The following is a 20,946-nucleotide window of genomic DNA, read 5'->3' on the forward strand; positions in this document are numbered from 1 at the left end:
TGGCTTTTATGCTGTGATCATGCCAGGAATCTTTTCCATGTACTAAATATAGTTGTATATCAAATATTGGCTGATCATGAAAACTCAAAGCACCAATACTAGTGGTGTTAATTTATATTATCTGATGTTAGAATACTAGTAATAGATTAACAGGAAGTAGTTGACATCTTTGTGGTAACATTCCAATCAACATGTCACCTTACTTGTCATTTACTTGATTAGAAAATTACTATTTGTTTTATTATCTTTTACTTTGTAATTGGTTATTGGGAGATATATTACACTTGATATTATCAATGTAAAAGCAATGTCATAAACACTTTTGCTCCAATTTCACTGCAACAACGAAGATCTGTATCAACTGCAGTGATTTAAAAGGAGATAAGTTTTCACGCTGTTTGGGATAATGTTGCTTGCAATAGAAGTAATCAATTCAGCACATTATTTGATTTATTGCCCGTTTAAATGCATGAAACAGATCAATTTCCCTTTTGCTACCTTCATATATCAAAACCTCTATATTATGATTTGGCACTGACTGTCCTGACACCTCCAAACTGTTCATACCTTTATTGAACTTTCAAAAAGATTCTGATTAAATCACCATGTTTCATACAAATTATTCTAGTTCTCTTATTCTATTATTAGTTCTTTTCACAAAACTTTTTATTTTCATCAACATATTTCAAATATTAGAAATTGTGTGTGTAGCAAGTTGTATAAGTTTAATGTACATACATTTGTACAGACCTGTATCAAAGAGATAAATACAATTGTTTTTTAATCCACAATTGTTAACATTACATGTTATAATATTTGCAGTATAATATTAAAACCCTAACAAAGTGAAGGCTTGATGATGTATGAATTGAATCTATCATTGTCTTTCATTTCAGGTCAAGATGTAGTTATTAAAGAAGAATGTACGAACCAGACAGCAGCCATGTTGGAAAAAGTTCACACAGAAGGCGTCTGCCACCAATACAAGCTATTGGTAAGATGCAATCTGTGGATATGGAAGAACCACCAGATATACCAATGGAAATCTTTGGTTATGAAGCTGATGGTGACTTGTCCTACTCATCAGCCCTGGAAACATTTTTCGATGCCAATGATGCTGAGGAATCTGTGAAACAATTACGCAAAGTTTTTCATGTAGTCAATCCAGGTCGATATGCTCTTAAAAAATCACCTGAAGCAGGGGGAGGACATTTTATCCACTGCCCACGATCGCCTGCTCTTGCCTGCCATTATGGTGAGCTGCGTAAATTAATGGAAAATCGTGCACGCATTGAATTTGTACGTGATTGTATGAGTAAAATACGTGCTGCAGCAGCCTATGTCGAGGAACTAGAAGGATTAGTACATTGTGAATATCGAACAGCTTACGCAATACGTCATGGTTGTGCTTCTGAAGCACCCGTGAGTAAATTATATTGTTTAAATGCGTTATGTGAGGATCTTAGAATACATGTCAATCATTGGAATTCCATCAAACAAAAATTGAATTCAAACAAGTGGCTTCAATCGAATCTGGGCTTTCTATCAATGGAAGTGGACTATGTTAAGAGAATGTTGACCACACTGTGTGATAAAGCAATCTGGTGGTTAGATAAGTTAATCATTACAGGATTTGAAGTTTTTGCACATTGTGACATGGATAAATTAACACCCGAAGTATTATGGAATGTGACTAGAGGGTTGGAAGAGTTTAACACCATTGCGTTAAGTCTTCGATCAGTCAGTGTTTCTGAGTGTTCCACAATTCTCCAAGCTCTTCTCCCTTCAAAAAATTTATTTTCAACTTCTTGTTTACATCTTGACCCTTCATTTTCCAATTTTCCTTGTAACCTCAGTCATTCAGTGAAAGGCATTCCATTTTCAAAAGTGCTCACACTTTTAGCTAAAGAACGTTCTCGCTATGCTGCCAGTCTTACCCACCGGTTTTTCACTGTCAACGAAGAATTTGTTAAAATCCTCAAAAGCGGACATCTTCCAGTATATTTGTGGAATACTGATCAAGAAAATCAAAACCAGAAATCCAGCCAAATGTCAAAAAATCACATGATTCCTCAAGACACATCAGATTATCATACTGAAACAGGTAGTAACACCAGTCTTAGTGCTACATTATTATCAATAGGATCTATACATGCTCCTGATCTTTCTATTTATATGTCTCCTTTAGTTGATTTCTCTCGTAGAGAACAGGAATTTACAGAAAATTTTTTATTGGTTGTGTGTAACTCGACAAATTTACTCAGGAAAAATGAATCGACCAAGAAAGTGCGTCAGAAAGATGGAAAGGCTACATTCAGTCCTGTTGTAGGACGACCTCCTCGGGTTCAGTCAGACATGCCTGTAGTATTATCTAGGTCAGATTCTAGGCGTAAAACTGTGTCATGGGGAGATAACGCTGATAGTTCTGTACGTAATCAAATTGTATCCAAATATATGGATATTATGTGGGCATGTTTCGGTCAGAATTTAGATCTGTGTTTGGATGAACCGTCATGGGAAATCCATAAAAATGTGTTAAAAAGTGAATTTGGTAGTGTGTTATTATCTAATGATACTCTGATAGCTGTATTAAGACATATGATGGAACATGTTTGTATAAAAGGTATGTATGCACTGAAAGACTTATAGCTCTACAATTCAATTGCCTGAGGTCACTTAACATGTTAGGTCATATACATTGAAGAATTTTTTGCTTTTTTTGGAATAAATTTTGACATGTAGTGTGGGTAAAATATTTTTATTCATACAAGATACATTATTTTGCTGTTGTTTGATCTAAATAACTAAATAACAATGAACATCTGAAATGTTCACTGAAATTATGAACTAAATTGATAACTGAATAACTGGAAAATTAATAACTAGTTTTTAACTTGAAAAAAAGTTTTACTGGAAACTTAATAACTGCAAAGGTCCTGGCTGAAATAAAGGAATAAGATATTATTTGAATGTAAGCTACCTATTTTTAATTCTATAATGTATCAGTGCATGCTGTCTGCCAGGAATATTCTGAGGTATAGAATGTTGTTAAAAATAATACAGGTGAAAGCTAACTAGAATGATGATGATATAGAAGATAAGACAGGTGTAATATATAGATAGAGGGTGTATCATATGCTTGGTTTCAATTGTTAATAATACAAACCATCTGTACATTACATAACTCATATATCATAGTAGCTGATATATATATACTCTGCTAGTACTTCAATGATATATATATGGTGCTAATGTCTCAGACTTTAATCTAAAAATGTGGAAGCCAGATCCCTGGATTTCAATGTCAATTTTTGTTGAAATATCTGGGTAGAAGAGTCTACATGCAACTTCATAAATTTGCATCAAAACACACTTTATCTTTCCAATATTCAGCCTAATTAACTATTGAGCTGATCGTATTTTGAGAACTCATTATGAAAAGGTTAGGCATTACCACTAATTTGGGGTCGGGTTGACTTTTAAAGGGAGAGATTCTCCATCCCGTTTGACCAATCATACCTTAGTTTTAGATGCTTTTAGAATTTTTGAGCTATGGTAAGCTAAAATAGTGAGTGATATCTAAAGATCCGAGTTGACCAATCATGCGCGTTTAGAATTATCCGTGTAAAAAGTTAAAGGACAACTCGACTTTTCTTGAGACTCTGCCAAGCTTATAGAAATAGGAAGTGAAATTTCTAGTTTGCGGTACTATCTTCCCCAACAGATCCTTTGATTGTATTATTTTTAACATTATGTTTTGGTATGGATCAAAAACTTGCTGCACCTCTTTATTTTGAAATAAACATCTTGTTTTACTGTAAAACTGAATGTACTGAAACTAAAACCATCTGTTCTCTGCCAAGATAAACAATCAAATCTCTTTTCTTTAGATGTCTGTTCAGAAGTCTATATATTTATATAATAATGATTAGACATCCCACTTTCACAGGTTTTTATTTTGAAACTGTAGGCGAAACTGTAGGCGTTAAAACATCATTTATTTAACATTTGTGCTACATGTAATCTTGATACAGATAGGGATGTGTCAGAAAATAATTTGAATTATATTTATTATATAGTGTGGGTGTAAAATCACTATACCTTTCAAAGTTCCACAGGTCAAACCTTAACTTCTTGACTTTGTAAGATTTTTAGAGAGTGGACAAGTACTCTACTTTGAGAAATACGGGACATAACATATCAATTGTAAATTCAAACATGATAAATTCATTCTTTTATAGCAGACAAATGGGCAAATACATTGTAAAGTTTTGAGGTAATAAGACTTATCCATTGATATAATTATTTTGTTCAATGTTCATCCACTCTTGAAATTTAGTCATGTTTCATATAGAATCAATATAGATCTAATGTAGAAATAATCACAAACATCTCAGGCTAGTGTGAGCATTGCTTAAAACATTATTCTCTAGATTTTGAAGGATCACAAATAAGTCTACAAATATACAATTATCAGACCCCATGGATAACTAGGATCCCAGAAGATGACTCTCTTCTAAGGTCATTCATGTATAAATCATTATATTTTGTAATAAAATTTATGCATTACAGATATATTTCCACAAGGTTCTGTTCAGCCATTATTAAAAGTAGCTCATAGATTAACTAATTTATCAGCTTATTCTGCATGGGATACTGGTAAGTTTTATTTATTATAGATGTAATATGAAATATATAATATAAAATTCCTTACCAGAAGTTAATTCAACTAAGTCATGACTATAATGACAGATGTTTAATTTGGAATTATAGCAGTTAGACTACAGCTCTGTGTTACAGCTGTAAGCATGCAGACCATGTGGATAAATGTTATCCCTGTCAGTTAACTGATATTAATTTATTCTGTCTAACTATTTCAGCTTTGTGTATTGCTATCCCTGTCTGTTATCTGACATTAATTTATTCTGTATGAATATTTCAGCTTTATGTAATGGTATCCCTGTCTGTTATCTGATATTAATTTATTCTGTGTAACTATTTCAGCTTTGTGTAATGGTATCACTGTCTGTTATCTGATATTAATTTATTTTGTCTAAATATTTCAGCTTTGTGTAATGTTATCCCTGTCTGTTATCTGACATTAATTTATTATGTCTAAATATTTCACCTTGTGTAATGTTATCCCTGTCTGTTATCTAATATTAATTTATTCTGTCTAAATATTTCAGCTTTGGGTAATGTTCTCCCTGTCTGTTATCTGATATTAATTTATTATGTCTAAATATTTCAGCTTGTGAAATGTTCTCCCTGTCTGTTATCTGACATTAATTTATTATGTCTAAATATTTCAGCTTTGTGAAATGTTATCCCTGTCTGTTATCTGATATTAATTTATTCTGTCTAAATATTTCAGCTATGTGTAATGCTATCCCTGTCTGTTGTGTCATTTGAATGAGATATTACTTCATTCTGTCTGTCTATTTCAGCTCCTTGTAATGTTGTTAGCGATCAGGCTATAGATAATATTATCCCTGTCTGTTACCTGAAGGAGACATTAATTCATTCTGTCTGTCTATTTCAGCTCTCTGTTATGCTCTCCCTGTCTGTTATCAGAATGAGATATTAATTCATTCTGTCACTTTATTTCAGCTCTGTGTAATGCTGTAAGCAGTCAGGATATAGATTATATTATCCCTGTCTGTTATCTGATTGGGATATTAATTCATTATATCTGTATATTTCAGCTCTGTGTAATGTTATCCCTGTCTGTTATCAGAATAAGCTATTAATTCAGTCTGTTTTCAGATCTGTTTAATTGTTGTTAGCAGCCAGGCTATCAATAATATTACCCCTGTCTGTTATCTGAAGGAGATATTAATTAATTCTGTCTGTCTTTTTCAGCTCTGTCTAATGTTGTTAGCAGTCTAGCTATCGATAATGTTATCCCTGTCTGTTATCTGATTGAGATATTAATTCATTATGTATGTCTATTTCAGCCCTGTGTAATGCTGTTAGCAGTCAGGCTATAGATAAATGTTATCCCTGTCTGTTATCTGATGGAGAATATTCAACTAAAACTGGTAAATTATTACGTGATTCCTATAGACCACTGTTATCTCTATTCCATGATATGTTACATGATTTGGGCATGATAGATATAGGTAAGTTTATCTATATTAAGGAATGAATAGCAGATGTATTACAAAATGCAAAGCAAAATTAATGTAATGTGATTTTGTCCTGAGTGGCAAAACAGTAAAAGCTATGTGGACTCTCTGAAAGGCATAAAAACAAAAACATTTGTACTTTAATGCCATTGTGAACTTTTTATTGTAATTTTGGAAAAATATTAACTTGCCAGAGCTTCTACTAAAATACAGAATTCAATTGTATATTGCTAAGGGATATCACCTTGATTAAATGTCAAAGCACCATAAAGATTGCTGGTAGACATTTTTATTGGCTATTTAATACCATTACAAGGTCATTTGTCAGCAAGTAAGATATAAACAAACATAAATATGCTTTAAATGTCTGGACCGATTGGCATAAACTAAATTGTTTTTAATAGTTTGTTTGAAAGTCCTAAATCATTTTGATGGTTTTAAGTTCTTTTATGTCTGCAGATTAATTGAAATCAGTTTTAAAAGTTCAAAATACACAGTTTCTGTCATATCCAAAACTTATATTGAAATTCAATTGACTTTAATTTTGCCTATTTGTACTTCCTACAACCTTTGTTACTTTCATTTGTATTTTTACAGACAACAACAACTTACTTCCCAGATTAGAATTAGATAATGGCTTACAACTGGCTGCTGGGATAGCTTGTCGTCTGCTTACCACCTGTCAATCATCCCATATATGGTGCACTTCAAAAGTTGAACAATTCTTAGCTTCATGGGCTGTGAATCCATTTTTATTAGTCATCCATGCAGACTTGAGAGTAAATATTTTTTACCACTATTCCTCTTCTTCCTTCTTCACTAACATTAGTATGTCCAGAAGTAACAAGAAACTTGTATCTTTGCTTGACAAACTTGAACGAACTGCTGCACAGCCTTGGAATGATGTCATTTGCTTAGTTGCTAGGTGGTCATAGGTTTAATCTCATTCTATGTGTGAATGCCTGTTGACATGGGTACAGAAAACCCGGTACAGATCAATATCCAAAGTTTTACTCAAGGACCAGCTGATAGAAAGGGTCTTGTAAACTTTTATTATTTTCTATGATGTCAACTAGTTTATGATATTTTGTTCTCTATTACAGATATTGGTAGATGAAACTAAACAAGCTGCGTTTTACCTTCAAACATTAAATTCTCAGTTAGGAGCTCAACATGTCTTATCTAACCATATTTCAGCTGAACAAATTAACTTCTTCTATAAATCTATAAATAAACTCAATTCACAGTTACAGGTAAGGAGATAACTTTCCAAGCATTTAAAGTCATCTTGATATTTTCAAGCAAATAACAATCCTTGAAACTATGAATCTTTTATGTTGAACCTAGTTTAATAAGTCTTGTCTCTGAAGTCTGAGGTGTTATAGTGGCTGGTACAGTGGGCAAAAAATGTAAACCAACCTAAATGTTTTCTTATTGATTTTTTCAACTTCTCAAAGTAGATAATCAAATATGGGGGCCCAGAAAAAATTAACACTTTTTTTTTTTTTTTTTTTTCTGGGTGACCCATTATTATTGAGAAAATAGTAAACTTATAAATATCATTAGTTACAGACATATATTAAGCTAAGATTCCATATACACGTCATGCGAATGCGTCATGCGGACATTAATGGCCCTTGCGGATCCGTCATGTGTCATGATTCCATATGTGCGTTAAAATGATTGTGTTATCTTTCTTTTGACGCACGGACTTCTAGACAGATGGATGCATAAAAAAGACAGGGAATCCCCACAAAATATGTTGCATTCGGAAGATCTCCGCTCGGAAAGGCGTCCGGATGCATCAAAAATTGCTACACCGGGCGATTTTTTTTTTGGCGCATGACAGAGACCATTTGAAGGATACGGCGTCCGCATATATGGAATCATACCCTCTTAAACCAGCATTTTGATTTTTAACGCATGCCGGATGACGGATCCGCATGACGCGTATATGCTTTCTATGATATATACTATACATATTACACATATACCAAATATTCACTTTAACATTCATATATTCTAATCATACTCTATTTCAGAGTTTATCTGGATCTTCCATGAAAACATTCTCCAAGAGGTTGAAAGCTAAAGCCTACTCTCTGTTTGAAGAAACGATGCCACCTGCCAAATCCTGGAAGAGAAAAACAGCTTCTGGTAAGAACATTAATTGAGTTATAAGGTTTTTTTTTTGTCTATTTGACTGTCAGGGATCTACTGAGAGTTTGGTTTTCAGACTTCAAATATTTGAAAAGAAGAGAATAGTGGAATGCTTTGTGTCAGCTTTGTCTAAATAATTGCAGTTAAATTCAAGGATCAGTTATGTTGTTTACGAAGAGAAATTTGCAAGAGAAGCCACTTAATAGATGTGTAGAAAATGATTATATAGTTATTCGTGCTATGAACTATTCTTGCTATGAATTATTCCCCTACTGAATTAAGGATACAGATTAGATGATGTCTAGTACACACAGAAACATTCATGTTATTTTCTTATCTAGATTTCCCAGTAGAAGCTAATCCATATGTTGAACAAGTTTTAGAATGTATCTTAGAACCTGTTATTGAAGGAGTCAACAAATTAAAATTACCTTCACAAATATCAGTCATATCTTTAGCAACTAAAGCTATCTGTGAAGCCTGGACAACACATATACTCAAAGAAAAAATCAAATTTAGGTAAGCTTAAAGTAGGCTATTTAACTTTTATTTTAATTTTGACTTGGAGAAATGTTCCTCATTGGACTCATTATTATATATAAAGTTGCCCTCACACCATAACTATAAGCAGTTCCATATGGTTGGTATTAATGGTATGAATGTAACTTTGTTGCCTGTTGGAAACTTATTACTATTCTTTTACTCAACTGTCAACCGCCATGGTGTGAGGACCTTTTCAGACGAGGGATCATTTGGATGCTGGTTAATAAAATGAGCCAATTTAGCAGCTGCAGCAAGAATTCACAAATCATTTGTGTTAACTTGTTAAATATATTAGCTTATTTAGCACAGCATTGAGATAGTCTCTCACACTATAGCAATCACCAGTTGTGTATTAGTTATAAATAATGCAACTGTGTTTCATTACTCACAACCATACACACCTGGTAATCGCTATGGTGTGAGGGCACCTTATCTATCCCTTCCCATAGATCTCATAGGTTATACATCTGTTTATTTCAGTGTAACTGGTGCCCAACAGTTGGGTGCTGACTTTACCTTTTTAAAGACCTGGCTATCACAATGTATTATTAATATAGAAGTTAAACAGAGTATACTAGAGTTAACTGTCTTTAAATATTTAAATGGTGTGGTATTAATATTAAAAAAACAACCAAGGAAGCGTGGTGTTAGTAGATTTAGAGATCCTTGTTCTGTAGATGATTTAAGTAAGTATAGCTATTATTTGTGTTTGTGGCCACTGTAATTTAAGTAAGTATAGCTATTATTTGTGTTTGTGGCCACTGTAATTTAAGTAAGTATAGCTATTATTTGTGTTTGTGGCCACTGTAATTTAAGTAAGTATAGCTATTATTTGTGTTTGTGGCCACTGTAATTTAAGTAAGTATAGCTATTATTTGTGTTTGTGGCTACTGTAATTTAAGTAAGTATAGCTATTATTTGTGTTTGTGGCCACTGTAATTTAAGTAAGTATAGTGATTGTTTGTGTTTGTGGCCACTGTAATTTAAGTAAGTATAGCTATTATTTGTGTTTGTGGCCACTGTAATTTAAGTAAGTATAGCTATTATTTGTGTTTGTGGCCACTGTAATTTAAGTAAGTATAGCTATTATTTGTGTTTGTGGCCACTGTAATTTAAGTAAGTATAGTGATTGTTTGTGTTTGTGGCAATCGTTGGTTGTTTTGTGGAAGATAAAGTTAAGGTCTGCTTCAGCAGGACTCATATCACAGACTAGGTAGTTGGCGGTACTTTAGTGTTAGTTAGATCTGTATCAATTGGATGTTTAAGTATTGTTGGTTTGGTTAAGTATTGTTGGTTTGGTTAAGTATTGTTGGTTTGGTAGTAAAGAAATCTTGAAACTTGACACTTAGTAGTGTGGCGTGAGCCCCTGTGTTAGTAGAGTTAAAATAGAGGAGATCTGTACAATGAATGACAATAAACGAAACACAAACTTTTACTGTTGCAAGAGAATCTTACCTATCATTGGCCATCTCAAGTCATGTTTTCATTCTATTTTTAGCATATTACAGCTCATATCGCCCATAATCAAACTTGTAAGATTGCTGTTGTTGATGGAACGTAATAGAAACAATATCTAAACAAACCTAAATTTGAACTAAACTTTTATAGAATTGAGTAGACCTAGATAGAATCTATCTGTATTTATTATAGGGTGTGATACAGGTAATTCAGTACCAGATGTCAACAGTTCACAGTTAGCTGTAGGTGGTTTAGATATGGACAATACACATGACGAATCCGATATTTACACTGTACCAAATATGGAGGAATGGATGGCTTTACGTGTACATGGTGGGTCAAGGAACTGGAGGCTGCCATTTTGTTTTAGTGCAAAAGTGTCATAATCTTTTCTCTTAAAGATGGTTTAAAAAAGAATGGATTTGCTACAAAAATTGCTGACCAAAGAGAAAAATACTGTGCATGTGATAGTTAATAGCTAATTTATACTGTTTTTATCCTATCATTTGTCAGTCATAATTGCTATTTTTGCAAACTGTCTCAATTATTTTCCCTTCTAGTTGTATCTATTACTTTTAACACCTTGTAAGTATGTTGTATTTTAAGTTATTTCTCCAATATATTATTTAAATGTATATCGACATCAAAATATTTGCTATACATGCTGATGGCTGAATCAATTTCAATATCCAAGCAGTTCTTAAATATTTAATAAAAATCTTGTTAGCCTGGATAATTAGATTGTTGTCAGCTGTCAGATTGTCATTTTGAAAATACTTTAAATAAGAAATGAGCTCTATCAGCTTGGAAATATTTTGACAACTGCATCCTTTAAAAATGTGTATAGTGACAGAATACATTGTTTAAGTTGTATCATAGCGACTGAATAATGAGCTTTATTTATTGAAAACTGTCAAATGATAGTTCGACAATTCAATTTGTACAGTTTATGAATTGTACATATATGAAAAAGGTGGTATTTGTTACTCATCTAATGATTTGAAATATCATATTAACAAAATATGGCGAAAACTCTATTGAAATAGATGTAGTGATTTATCACATGAAGTAAATGTGATATCAAGGGAAGTAACTCCTATTGTTTTTGTCTAGTCGTCAGTACAGTCTTCTGTACAGTGCTGTGAATATTTATATGTTATATTAGTACATGTATAAATAATACTTAAATCTATGTGACTATCTTTTTTATATTTTATCACTTTATGACAGAGCATTTTATTGCTGCATATTTTCTAGAGAGATTGGTTGTATATGATATGTATATGATATAATAAAATAAAGCTAAGGAGGTAGTTACAGGAGGATATTTATTTTCATGTCAAAACTTTTCATTCAAAAAATGTCGAAAGGTTCAAAAATGTTCTTTGTTTACAGCAGGAAATCATAATTTTTTAAATAGAAGTTTGCTAGTTTTCAACCGTAACAATTTGCAAGTATTTTGTATTTAGATTGCAAATTTTGATATAAAACTTGATATAACTTGCCTTTATTGTAAAATATACTGCAAAAAGTCAACTTCCAAAGACTGATTTTAGGTTGAAGTACTAAAATATTTCATCTAAGAAATACAAATGTTGACTATCTACAATGTACATAATTATATTAGGTTCCTATATTACTATGCTCTATAGATATGATGAAACGTCTAAATGCTTAAGAGGTAAATTGCTAATTTGTTAATGAAGATTTAAAATAAAAATATCAAGAAATAACCTAATAGAGTTACCTCTTCTTTTTTATAATTCTTTTTAATAATATAATACAGATATCATTAGTCATTCTTTGTAAGAAATTCTGAAAAAAGTGCCTTTATTTCAATTTTACATTGAAAATGTAATTTTTTAAACTGAAATAAGAGCTAAGTCTTCGTCTAGAAACCTGTCAACTTATAGTTAATAGTTGTCATTAAAATCAAAATATATCATACAGAAATACTACTTATCAAAATATCAATTAATTCTTATTGTGCCATAATTAATTATTTTTATCTATTTTTTCTTCATTATATGTTATATTTAAATGTCTATATACTTATCTGTTCTTTAATGAGATTTAGATTTTTGATGCTTGTGGCAGTCGCTCTATTTCCTCACCCCCAAAATAGACTGCTCTTGTTTATATTAGTTGTTAGAAATATTAAAACGGAACCTAAAAAAACATCATGGTGTTACTCAGTTTTCAACTACATGATAGTGTGAAATTCAAATTAACAACAACATATTTATTTGGATTATGTTTTAATATTTCTATATTGCTCTACAATTGATGTATTGAGTCCTATTTTAACAGTGAATATATTTGATTGTATATTAGTTATAAGGTATTTGCTCTTCTATATTTTGTCCTTTTTCAATTTATATGTAGTTATTATATCATATGTTGTACTTTAGTTTGTCCCAGGATCCCTTTTCATTGCATAAGGAACTGAAGTTTGTCCATCCTTTTTAATATTTTAATACCTCTTTAAATGATAATGAATCTTTTGGTTAGAAATAGTTTTTATTTGCTATTCGAATTGTGTATAATGTATCAGTTTAAGGAGAGAATCTCCTATGTTTATGAATAATGTCTGTGATAAATGTTTATTTATTTATTTTGTTTGTCAATGTTATTATTTTTTTTGTCCCCTTCTCTTTAAATAAAGGATATTTCAATGGATTTATGTTGTACATTTTCAAAAGAGTGCTTTGATGAAGTGAATTTTGCTTGGGCAGATAATTTTTATATTATAATGTGACAAATACGAAAATATGTTATATTGTATCACATTATGGGGCAAATTATCATTATATTTCATCATCATTACTATAATCTTTAATACCAGTGGGTACTTGTAGCACCTATAGATTGACAAAGATATTTTTTTACCTCAGAGGATATAAATTGACTGAAATATTTTCAATATTTAAATATAATTCTTGTAATTAAAACCTAAACACATTCCACACACACACACACACACCCTTGCACCAACGCACACCTTTTTTAAACGTTTATTAATAACTGCAGCAAAATGATGTACACACTGACATTTGACATACACAAGCTGACATTTGACACAGACACTGACATTTGATGTATATCAATATTTAGCAAATACCATTCTTATTTAACTTGGTACAACTAACGCAAGCTGATATTTGACTTATACCTGTATTTAGTAAATTTCATTTTAACCACAATTTAACAAGGTACACATACTGACATTTGACTTATAATTGTATTTAACCAATTTCATTTTAACCAAACCACTATTTCAATACTTACACAAGCTGATATTTGACTTATACCTGTATTTAGTAAATTTCATTTTAACCACAATTTAACAAGGTACACATACTGACATTTGACTTATAATTGTATTTAACCAATTTCATTTTAACCAAACCACTATTTCAATACTTACACAAGCTGATATTTGACTTATACCTGTATTTAGTAAATTTCATTTTAACCACAATTTAACAAGGTACACATTCTGACATTTGACTTATACCTGTATTTAGTAAATTTCATTTTAACCACAATTTAACAACTTACACATGCTGACATTTGACTTATAATTGTATTTAACCAATTTCATTTTAACCAAACCACTATTTCAATACTTACACATTCTGACATTTGACTTATACCTGTATTTAGTAAATTTCATTTTAACCACAATTTAACGAGGTACAAACACTGACATTTGACTTATACCCGTATTTAGTAAATTTCATTTTAACCACAATTTAATAAAGTACACATGCTGACATTTGACTTATACCTGTATTTAACCAATTTCATTTTTAACCACAATTTAACAACTTACACAAGCTGACATTTGACTTATACATGTATTTAACCAATTTCATTTTAACCAAACCACTATTTCAATACTTACACATTCTGACATTTGACTTATACCTGTATTTAGTAAATTTCATTTTTAACCACAATTTAACAACTTATACATGCTGACATTTGACTGATACCTGTATTTAACTAATTTCATTTTAACCACAATTTAACAAGGTACACATACTGACATTTGACCTATACCTGTATTTAGTAAATTTCATTTTAACCAAAATTTAACAAGGTACACATACTGACATTTAACTTTTACCTGTATTTAGTAAATTTCATTTTAACCACAATTTAACAAGGTACACATACTGACATTTGACCTATACCTGTATTTAGTAAATTTCATTTTAACCACAATTTAACAAGGTACACATACTGACATTTGACTTATACCTGTATTTAGCAAATTTCATTTTAACCACGTACACCTACTGTCCTTGATTACATAACAACTTACACATACTGACATTTGATTATATAATTAATACAGTCATTTTAGTTATACCTATACATGTATTTGGTAAATTTCATTCACGATTATTTAGATACGCACACATACTGTACACATACTGACATGAGACTTATTTTATACCTGTAGTTAGAAAATTTCTACGTACACTGGTATTTGATTGGTTCACTTTAGGACTGTATCAGTAAATCTCATTTTAAGGACTTTTTAACAACGTACACATACTCACTTTTGATTTACATTAGTATTTTGCAAATTTTATTCTTACGACTACATCTACGCTGGGATTTCTACCTGTTATAGCAAATTTCATTTTTACGACTTTTTAACGACGTACACATACTGACATTTGACTTACATTAGTATTTAGCAAATTTATTCTTATGACTATATCGACGTACTCACGGCTGGGTTTTGTACCTGTACTAGCAAACTTCATTTCACGACTATTTTACAACTTCCCCGTACTGACATTTTGCTCATACCTATATTAAGTAATTTATTCGTACTTACTATTATATAATTATAAAGTGCACCTACACATAATTTCATTTGCCTTGTACGTACTAAATGGGATGCAATCGTATAATCATTTTCTGATAATCTATATCCTGATGACCTTTCGACATCAACTTGAATTTGTCATTTGATTCTGTAATCGTAACTGATTAATTTTGATATTTAATATAAATGGTTACATAATCGTTCAACTATTAAACGAAAATACAGTGCGCAGTAGTTTTTGTATGAATACTTGCACTTAGTAGTACTTAAGTTTAGATATCTGGTTTTGATGTACGTCGATATGGAAATTGTTTCACATGTTTTTTTACCATTTCACCATCTTATAGCTCTAATATTTTTTTTATATATATATAAACATATAACAAAAACGTAGGCTACATATATTCTAACATGAATATACAAATTCTCAAATTTACGGAAGAAGAAGATTTACATATTCGATTCTTTTTTAAAAAGCAAAAAAAAAAAAAAAAAAAAAAAAATAATATTCAAGAGACTAACAAACCCCATGTCAGATTAGAGAATTATAAGTTTCCTGTGGACTAAAAGCTACTTTCTGTCCTATATTGGACTGAGGTTCTATGAATGTTACAAATGTCAATTGTCATCTCTGCATGGGTTGAACCTTTACAACTAGAAATCCAATAGTACCTGATAATCAAAATTGTCCTCAATTTTCAACATTCTGAAATTCAAGATGGTGATTTAAATTTAATTTCCATATAAATACGCATTTTACGTTATATATTTACATCATTAAATTATATCGTCAGTAGAAAACAGATATAAATTCGACATGATGGGAATATACTTATTTTCACTTTTTGGTAAGTTATTGTTTTGGTATTTCATCTAAGTTTTTTGCTTCATTACCATATCGCAGTTTAACGCCTGTTAAGGATTGAAACATAGAATTATGTTGGATCCCTGTATGAAAAAAGTTCAATTATGGAAGCAATCGCACTTAATATTTCAGGCTTACTATGTGTGAAAGGCCATAGTTTGGGTTTAGATAGCAATAAAATTGGACAATGTACGTATAAAGGACAAGTATATAACGATGGAGAAATCATCCCAAGTGATCCGTGTCAGCCAAGGAAATGCATCAGTGGGTATGTACCACTGGCGTTTGTAGACTGTATAAATCCACAATGTGTAGACTTCGTCATCAAATCAGGTGAATGCTGTGCAACCTGCCCTACAGGTAAGTTCTATTAGTCATAGCAATAGAAATAATAAATGAAAATTACTGATTGGAATGGGCTGCTGTATTGGCTTTATCAATTGACCATCATTGCTCATGACCATCATCAGCAAAACAACGCCATCAATATCCTTTTCGTGTATCACCATATTTACTCACTTCTTCCATCATCTTGCACCTTTTCTTACGCCTCCTAAATATCATTAGTACTATTACCGCAAAATATCTCCATATTCATCATTTTCGTATACCATCCCTTTGATTCGAAGTTGTCATTTTCATCAGTAATCACAATCACCTTCTGCACAAACTGTATCCCAGTATCGCTATGTAGTTATCATCATCCCCAACACCATAACCAAAAACAACCTCTACCATTGTCCTTTACCGTTACCACCATTATACGCCTCTACCACCCCATTTACTTCAAAATATTATCATCGTCAACTTTATCCAAACCACCTATAAAATCTCACTTCGCTTCCTAGTTTTCATCATCACCATCTGTATTAACAACCTTACCATCATTTTTCACCTTTTCAATCATCCATTGCCTCCTAGTTTTCATTAATATCATCATGACCATTCCACCACAAACCAAAGTCTTCGCGGGTACACTCATCCGTGACTCCCACCACCATACGTCGCTCATCATCATCATAGGAAGTATCATACACAGCAACTGTAGCATTGCCACAACCATCATCGTCATCTCCAGTATCAGTCATAGCAACAGATTACATAAATTTTTCTCTTTATTTCTTCAGGAATGAATTGCCGCCTACCTAATGGAACTCTTATGCCTGGAAAAGAAATCAGAATTATGCCGGATGGAAAAACGTGTAGATGTGTTCATACATTTGGTTTTGGCAAGGAACCTCATAACCCAGATGCACTGTGTACATTTTTAGACCGACAAATTTCCATGTAGGCTGGAACATCATGCACAAAATTGAATGCTGTACTTTAATGTATTATATATAAGTTGTCAATGTAGCCACCATTTTCAGCACAGAGCACCCATTGAAAACCTTTTCTATGACAAAATTGTGTTCCGGATTTTGTCAAACAGTATTTAATCCTATTCCACCTTAATTCGGCCATTCAGTTCCTCTTCTTTGATGACAACTGATCTCCTACTGTAAACTCTCTCAGCTAGAAAGTACCTCACACTGGGTTGAAATCGACAGATGGATACGTATATGAAATTCGCCAAATTTCTAAATCCCGAAGCAATTTTATTTTGGAAAATATCGAAAATTTTTTAAAAGGAATTCTAAAACTGCTGGTTTTTCAAAATCTAATAATAATATTTTTAGTAGAAAGTCAAAATATTCATAGCTTTCGAAACTTTTTGAATAATCCTGAATTTTCTTTTCTGGGCCACCCAATATATAATAATATATAACGAGAGCCTGTTTAAACAAGACTTTACAGAACTTACATGCCAAGTGAAATGCTGAAAATCACAAATTCACTGATTGTTATCATTAATGCGAGCACGAAGTGGATCCGTTTAAATGTTAAAAATCAAATACCGATGAGTAGAATTGGCATAAAAACACCAACCTTTTTCATAGTTGGATGTGGTGCTTAGCTTCTATTCCATCCATCCAATATCAATCAGAGCTTGAGTCATCAATCTTTAAATGGTTGAATTATTGTGTACGGCGATATTATCATCTGGTATAAAACGCCCCGTTGACACTTGAGGAAGTTTGAAGATCTTAGATGTATCAGGGTTTTCTTCAGACAATGAAATGCCATCGACACGTAATATTGATAAAATATCTATTTCATCTTGTATATTTTATGTGGCTTATTTTACTTAAAAATCGATCTAGTATGAAATAAAAATGAAAAGAGGTATCACGTCTTATTGTTTTGCACATGTACCTATAGCCATTACTTTTAAGACGTGCTTACTTATTGTCTTCCGTAGAAAAATCGATTTGTATGCCTTTTCCATACCAGATTTCATCATTATTTTCAATTGTACTTGATATTTATTGATACGTAGTCCCTTTTCGCATGGCTCTAGGACAGAATACAATTTCTTTTGTTATCTTTTCTGGGCAATCATCCTTTATATATAATAGTGTTAACGAATCTGATCAATCTGCACCTGTTTACTCGGGATGGACATTAACAAACTATTAACAGTTTAAATTAAGCGAAATAACCAGTTTACCATCCGATAGTTTGATACCATCTAATAATTACTTCCTATATTAATTGGCACCTACTACTATATAAAGCACTCGTCATTTTTACATTTTATTTGAAAATCTGATATTTGAAAGCGAAAATGATGTTTCTTGTATCCTTAATGTTGGGTGAGTAGCTGATTTATCTTTTTGCCTTATTGAAATACTGTCGTCTAACGTAACAGTCCTTAGGTACACATACGAATATTAAAAAAACTTGACTTAAAGATGGTTATCCTTATTTTTTAGTGTCAAATTATTAATTGGTGTTTTTAATGAATTATCTTAATTCTTAATCACATCATTATGTTCTTATTGCACATAATTAAGAGTTTTAACCAATAATAATTGCCCATGTTATTAGTTTGGATAAACAGAAAAAAAGACTTTTGACCTTTCTTGATCGGCCACTCATTGGAATTCTGCTGGTAATTCTCTTATATTTAGCTAAATATGAATTAATTATGGACATGTGAGACAAACCGGTCTTTTTCCAAGTCATTAGAACCCCTCTACATTCTATTCATATAAGTATTAGCATTTTCATTTTCATAAATAAAAATAAGGGGATTCCATCTTTAAATCAAATTCAATTAAATGAAATGATAACAAGTTGAAACCTTTCTGGTTATAAATTAAAATAATTGTGATTTAATAGAAAAATGTTTCGCTTTTCATAATATTAATATACGGTCAACCAGATTTAAATTGTTGTAAAAGTCCAGCGATTGAATTAATCTGATAACTGTGAAAGATTTGTATTTCTTAACTTTAGGTTTGGTCTGTGTAGAAGGTATGAGAGAACTGTTGATTGACGGAAGTTGTACATTTGAAGGAAAAACATACAATAATAACGAGGTTATAGATACCAACCCCTGTCGACCATTACAATGTATCAATGGTCAGGTACCAATTCTCATCATAGATTGTGTTAGTGCGCCGTGTGTAGACTACGAAGTACGATCAGGTGACTGTTGTGCAACTTGTCCTAATGGTAAGACATTTTTTGACCCATATGATATTTTTAGAATGTCTGTTTGGTGAAATATTTAAGATAAAAGTCGGGAAGTATGTTAATTAATGTACATATAGAAAAATATTTACCAAAAGTCATTCTACTAACAATACTGTTTCCAATATTCGCTTTTACTCTATCTTCTACATTTCTAAATAACCATCTGAATCAGGAAGTTTCAATTGTTTTCTTTTATATCACGAGATGGTTTTGGTTCTTCAAGGCTCCAAGCCGTATATTATAACTTATAGTAATACAACTTACATTATAAGGAATGTTACGGTTATGGAAAAGAAAACACGTTGCTCTGTCATGATTATTGTGACAAAAAATATTTTATTGCGTCAGTCATGGTCGGATATATTGAAGATCCATCAATTGTACGTATTTGAAATTGTTGAAGACATTTTATACTGGGTACTGATTGAGTATCTTCATTCCCATTTCAGGACCAAATTGTCGTCTTCCTGATGGAACATTACTGCCAGGAGATGAAACAAGAACCTTGGACGATGGACGTAATTGTTTCTGTTTGCGTTCTTATAGCTTTGGAATCGGACCTAGAAACCCCGATGCCTTGTGTATCAACAGACCTGCTCCAAGAGAATAAAACGCATATGTATACTATATACTCTGTATAACCATTCCTTATCATGTAAAGGGACATATTCGCCATTTTCGTGGGTTGATTTGGGGGTACCAAAGTTCGTCATGTTGTAACTCAGCTGTTAGTTAATTTATCTCTTTAAAACTTCTCAGATATACTTCAATATGTCGTTTACCAACCCTGAAAATATGCAACTTGTCGAATAAAAATTGTACACATAATTAGAAACAAAATAGCATGTCAAAATGAAATATCAACATACCTATTTCAATCTGTGTCCAATGTGTCATCTTCTTTGACCACCGTTCGCAACTAATAATCAAGTGGATTATGCCATTTTGCGATTGGTGTACCGAGCTTAGTGGGACAAATTGTCTGAACAGAAACTGAAAGGTAGGATAGTCGCCTCTTGGTAGCAGATCCGTCACAGCATCCCGGGCTGGAAAAAACGTGCGATTGGTGAACATTGAAAACAGGTTGAAATAGGTTGCCTTGATATTGTATTTTTTGAAATGCTATATTGTTCGGGATAGTACTTGTACAATTTATATAGATATTTATCGTCGAACTTTGGGGCGTTTAACCCCGATATATCAATAGTCTATATTATATTCTATAGGAATGTACAAAATACATAATGCTATTTAAATAATCATTTAGCAATTTTTTTAAATATCGAGTACAGGAAATAATATTAAGCTGTATTATCACAGGAACTCTGAGAAACAACCTACCCCAATTGCTTGTCAAGATTAGT

General features: G+C 31.8%; 3 protein-coding genes across 3 annotated transcripts; all 3 read left to right on the top strand.

Annotated features, from left to right (window-relative positions):
* Positions 1–921: 921 nt before the first annotated feature.
* LOTGIDRAFT_239156 (hypothetical protein) lies at positions 922–11,449 on the top strand (the record flags this gene model as incomplete). Its single annotated transcript, XM_009053829.1, has 10 exons — positions 922–2,623; positions 4,573–4,659; positions 5,958–6,041; positions 6,726–6,907; positions 7,232–7,381; positions 8,171–8,285; positions 8,630–8,807; positions 9,312–9,517; positions 10,482–10,622; positions 10,691–11,449. 10 exons carry the CDS (start codon positions 922–924, stop codon positions 10,762–10,764), a joined length of 2,919 nt encoding a protein of 972 aa, XP_009052077.1. The 3' UTR covers positions 10,765–11,449.
* Positions 11,450–15,955: 4,506 nt separating this feature from the next.
* Positions 15,956–17,291, top strand: LOTGIDRAFT_174498 (hypothetical protein; the record flags this gene model as incomplete). Its single annotated transcript, XM_009053830.1, has 3 exons — positions 15,956–15,983; positions 16,133–16,360; positions 17,128–17,291. The coding sequence occupies 3 exons, from the start codon at positions 15,956–15,958 to the stop codon at positions 17,289–17,291; spliced, it is 420 nt and encodes a 139-aa protein (XP_009052078.1).
* Positions 17,292–18,651: 1,360 nt separating this feature from the next.
* On the top strand, positions 18,652–20,835 carry LOTGIDRAFT_239157 (hypothetical protein). The gene is made up of 3 exons (XM_009053831.1): positions 18,652–18,696; positions 19,343–19,561; positions 20,032–20,835. The coding sequence occupies exons 1-3, from the start codon at positions 18,669–18,671 to the stop codon at positions 20,190–20,192; spliced, it is 408 nt and encodes a 135-aa protein (XP_009052079.1). The 5' UTR covers positions 18,652–18,668; the 3' UTR covers positions 20,193–20,835.
* The last annotated feature ends 111 nt before the right edge of the window (positions 20,836–20,946 follow it).

This window comes from Lottia gigantea (assembly GCF_000327385.1).
Source record: "Lottia gigantea unplaced genomic scaffold LOTGIsca_200, whole genome shotgun sequence".
In the NCBI taxonomy this organism is placed as follows: domain Eukaryota; kingdom Metazoa; phylum Mollusca; class Gastropoda; family Lottiidae; genus Lottia; species Lottia gigantea.

What these genes read in the sequence shown, in the direction of transcription:
- LOTGIDRAFT_239157 (XM_009053831.1), top strand. Translation starts at nt 18,669, where the DNA reads ATGATGTTTCTTGTATCCTTAATGTTGG. An exon ending in TCTTGTATCCTTAATGTTGG is followed by an intron (nt 18,697 to 19,342) that starts GTGAGTAGCTGA and finishes TCTTAACTTTAG; the next exon opens with GTTTGGTCTGTGTAGAAGGT. An exon ending in TTGTGCAACTTGTCCTAATG is followed by an intron (nt 19,562 to 20,031) that starts GTAAGACATTTT and finishes TTCCCATTTCAG; the next exon opens with GACCAAATTGTCGTCTTCCT.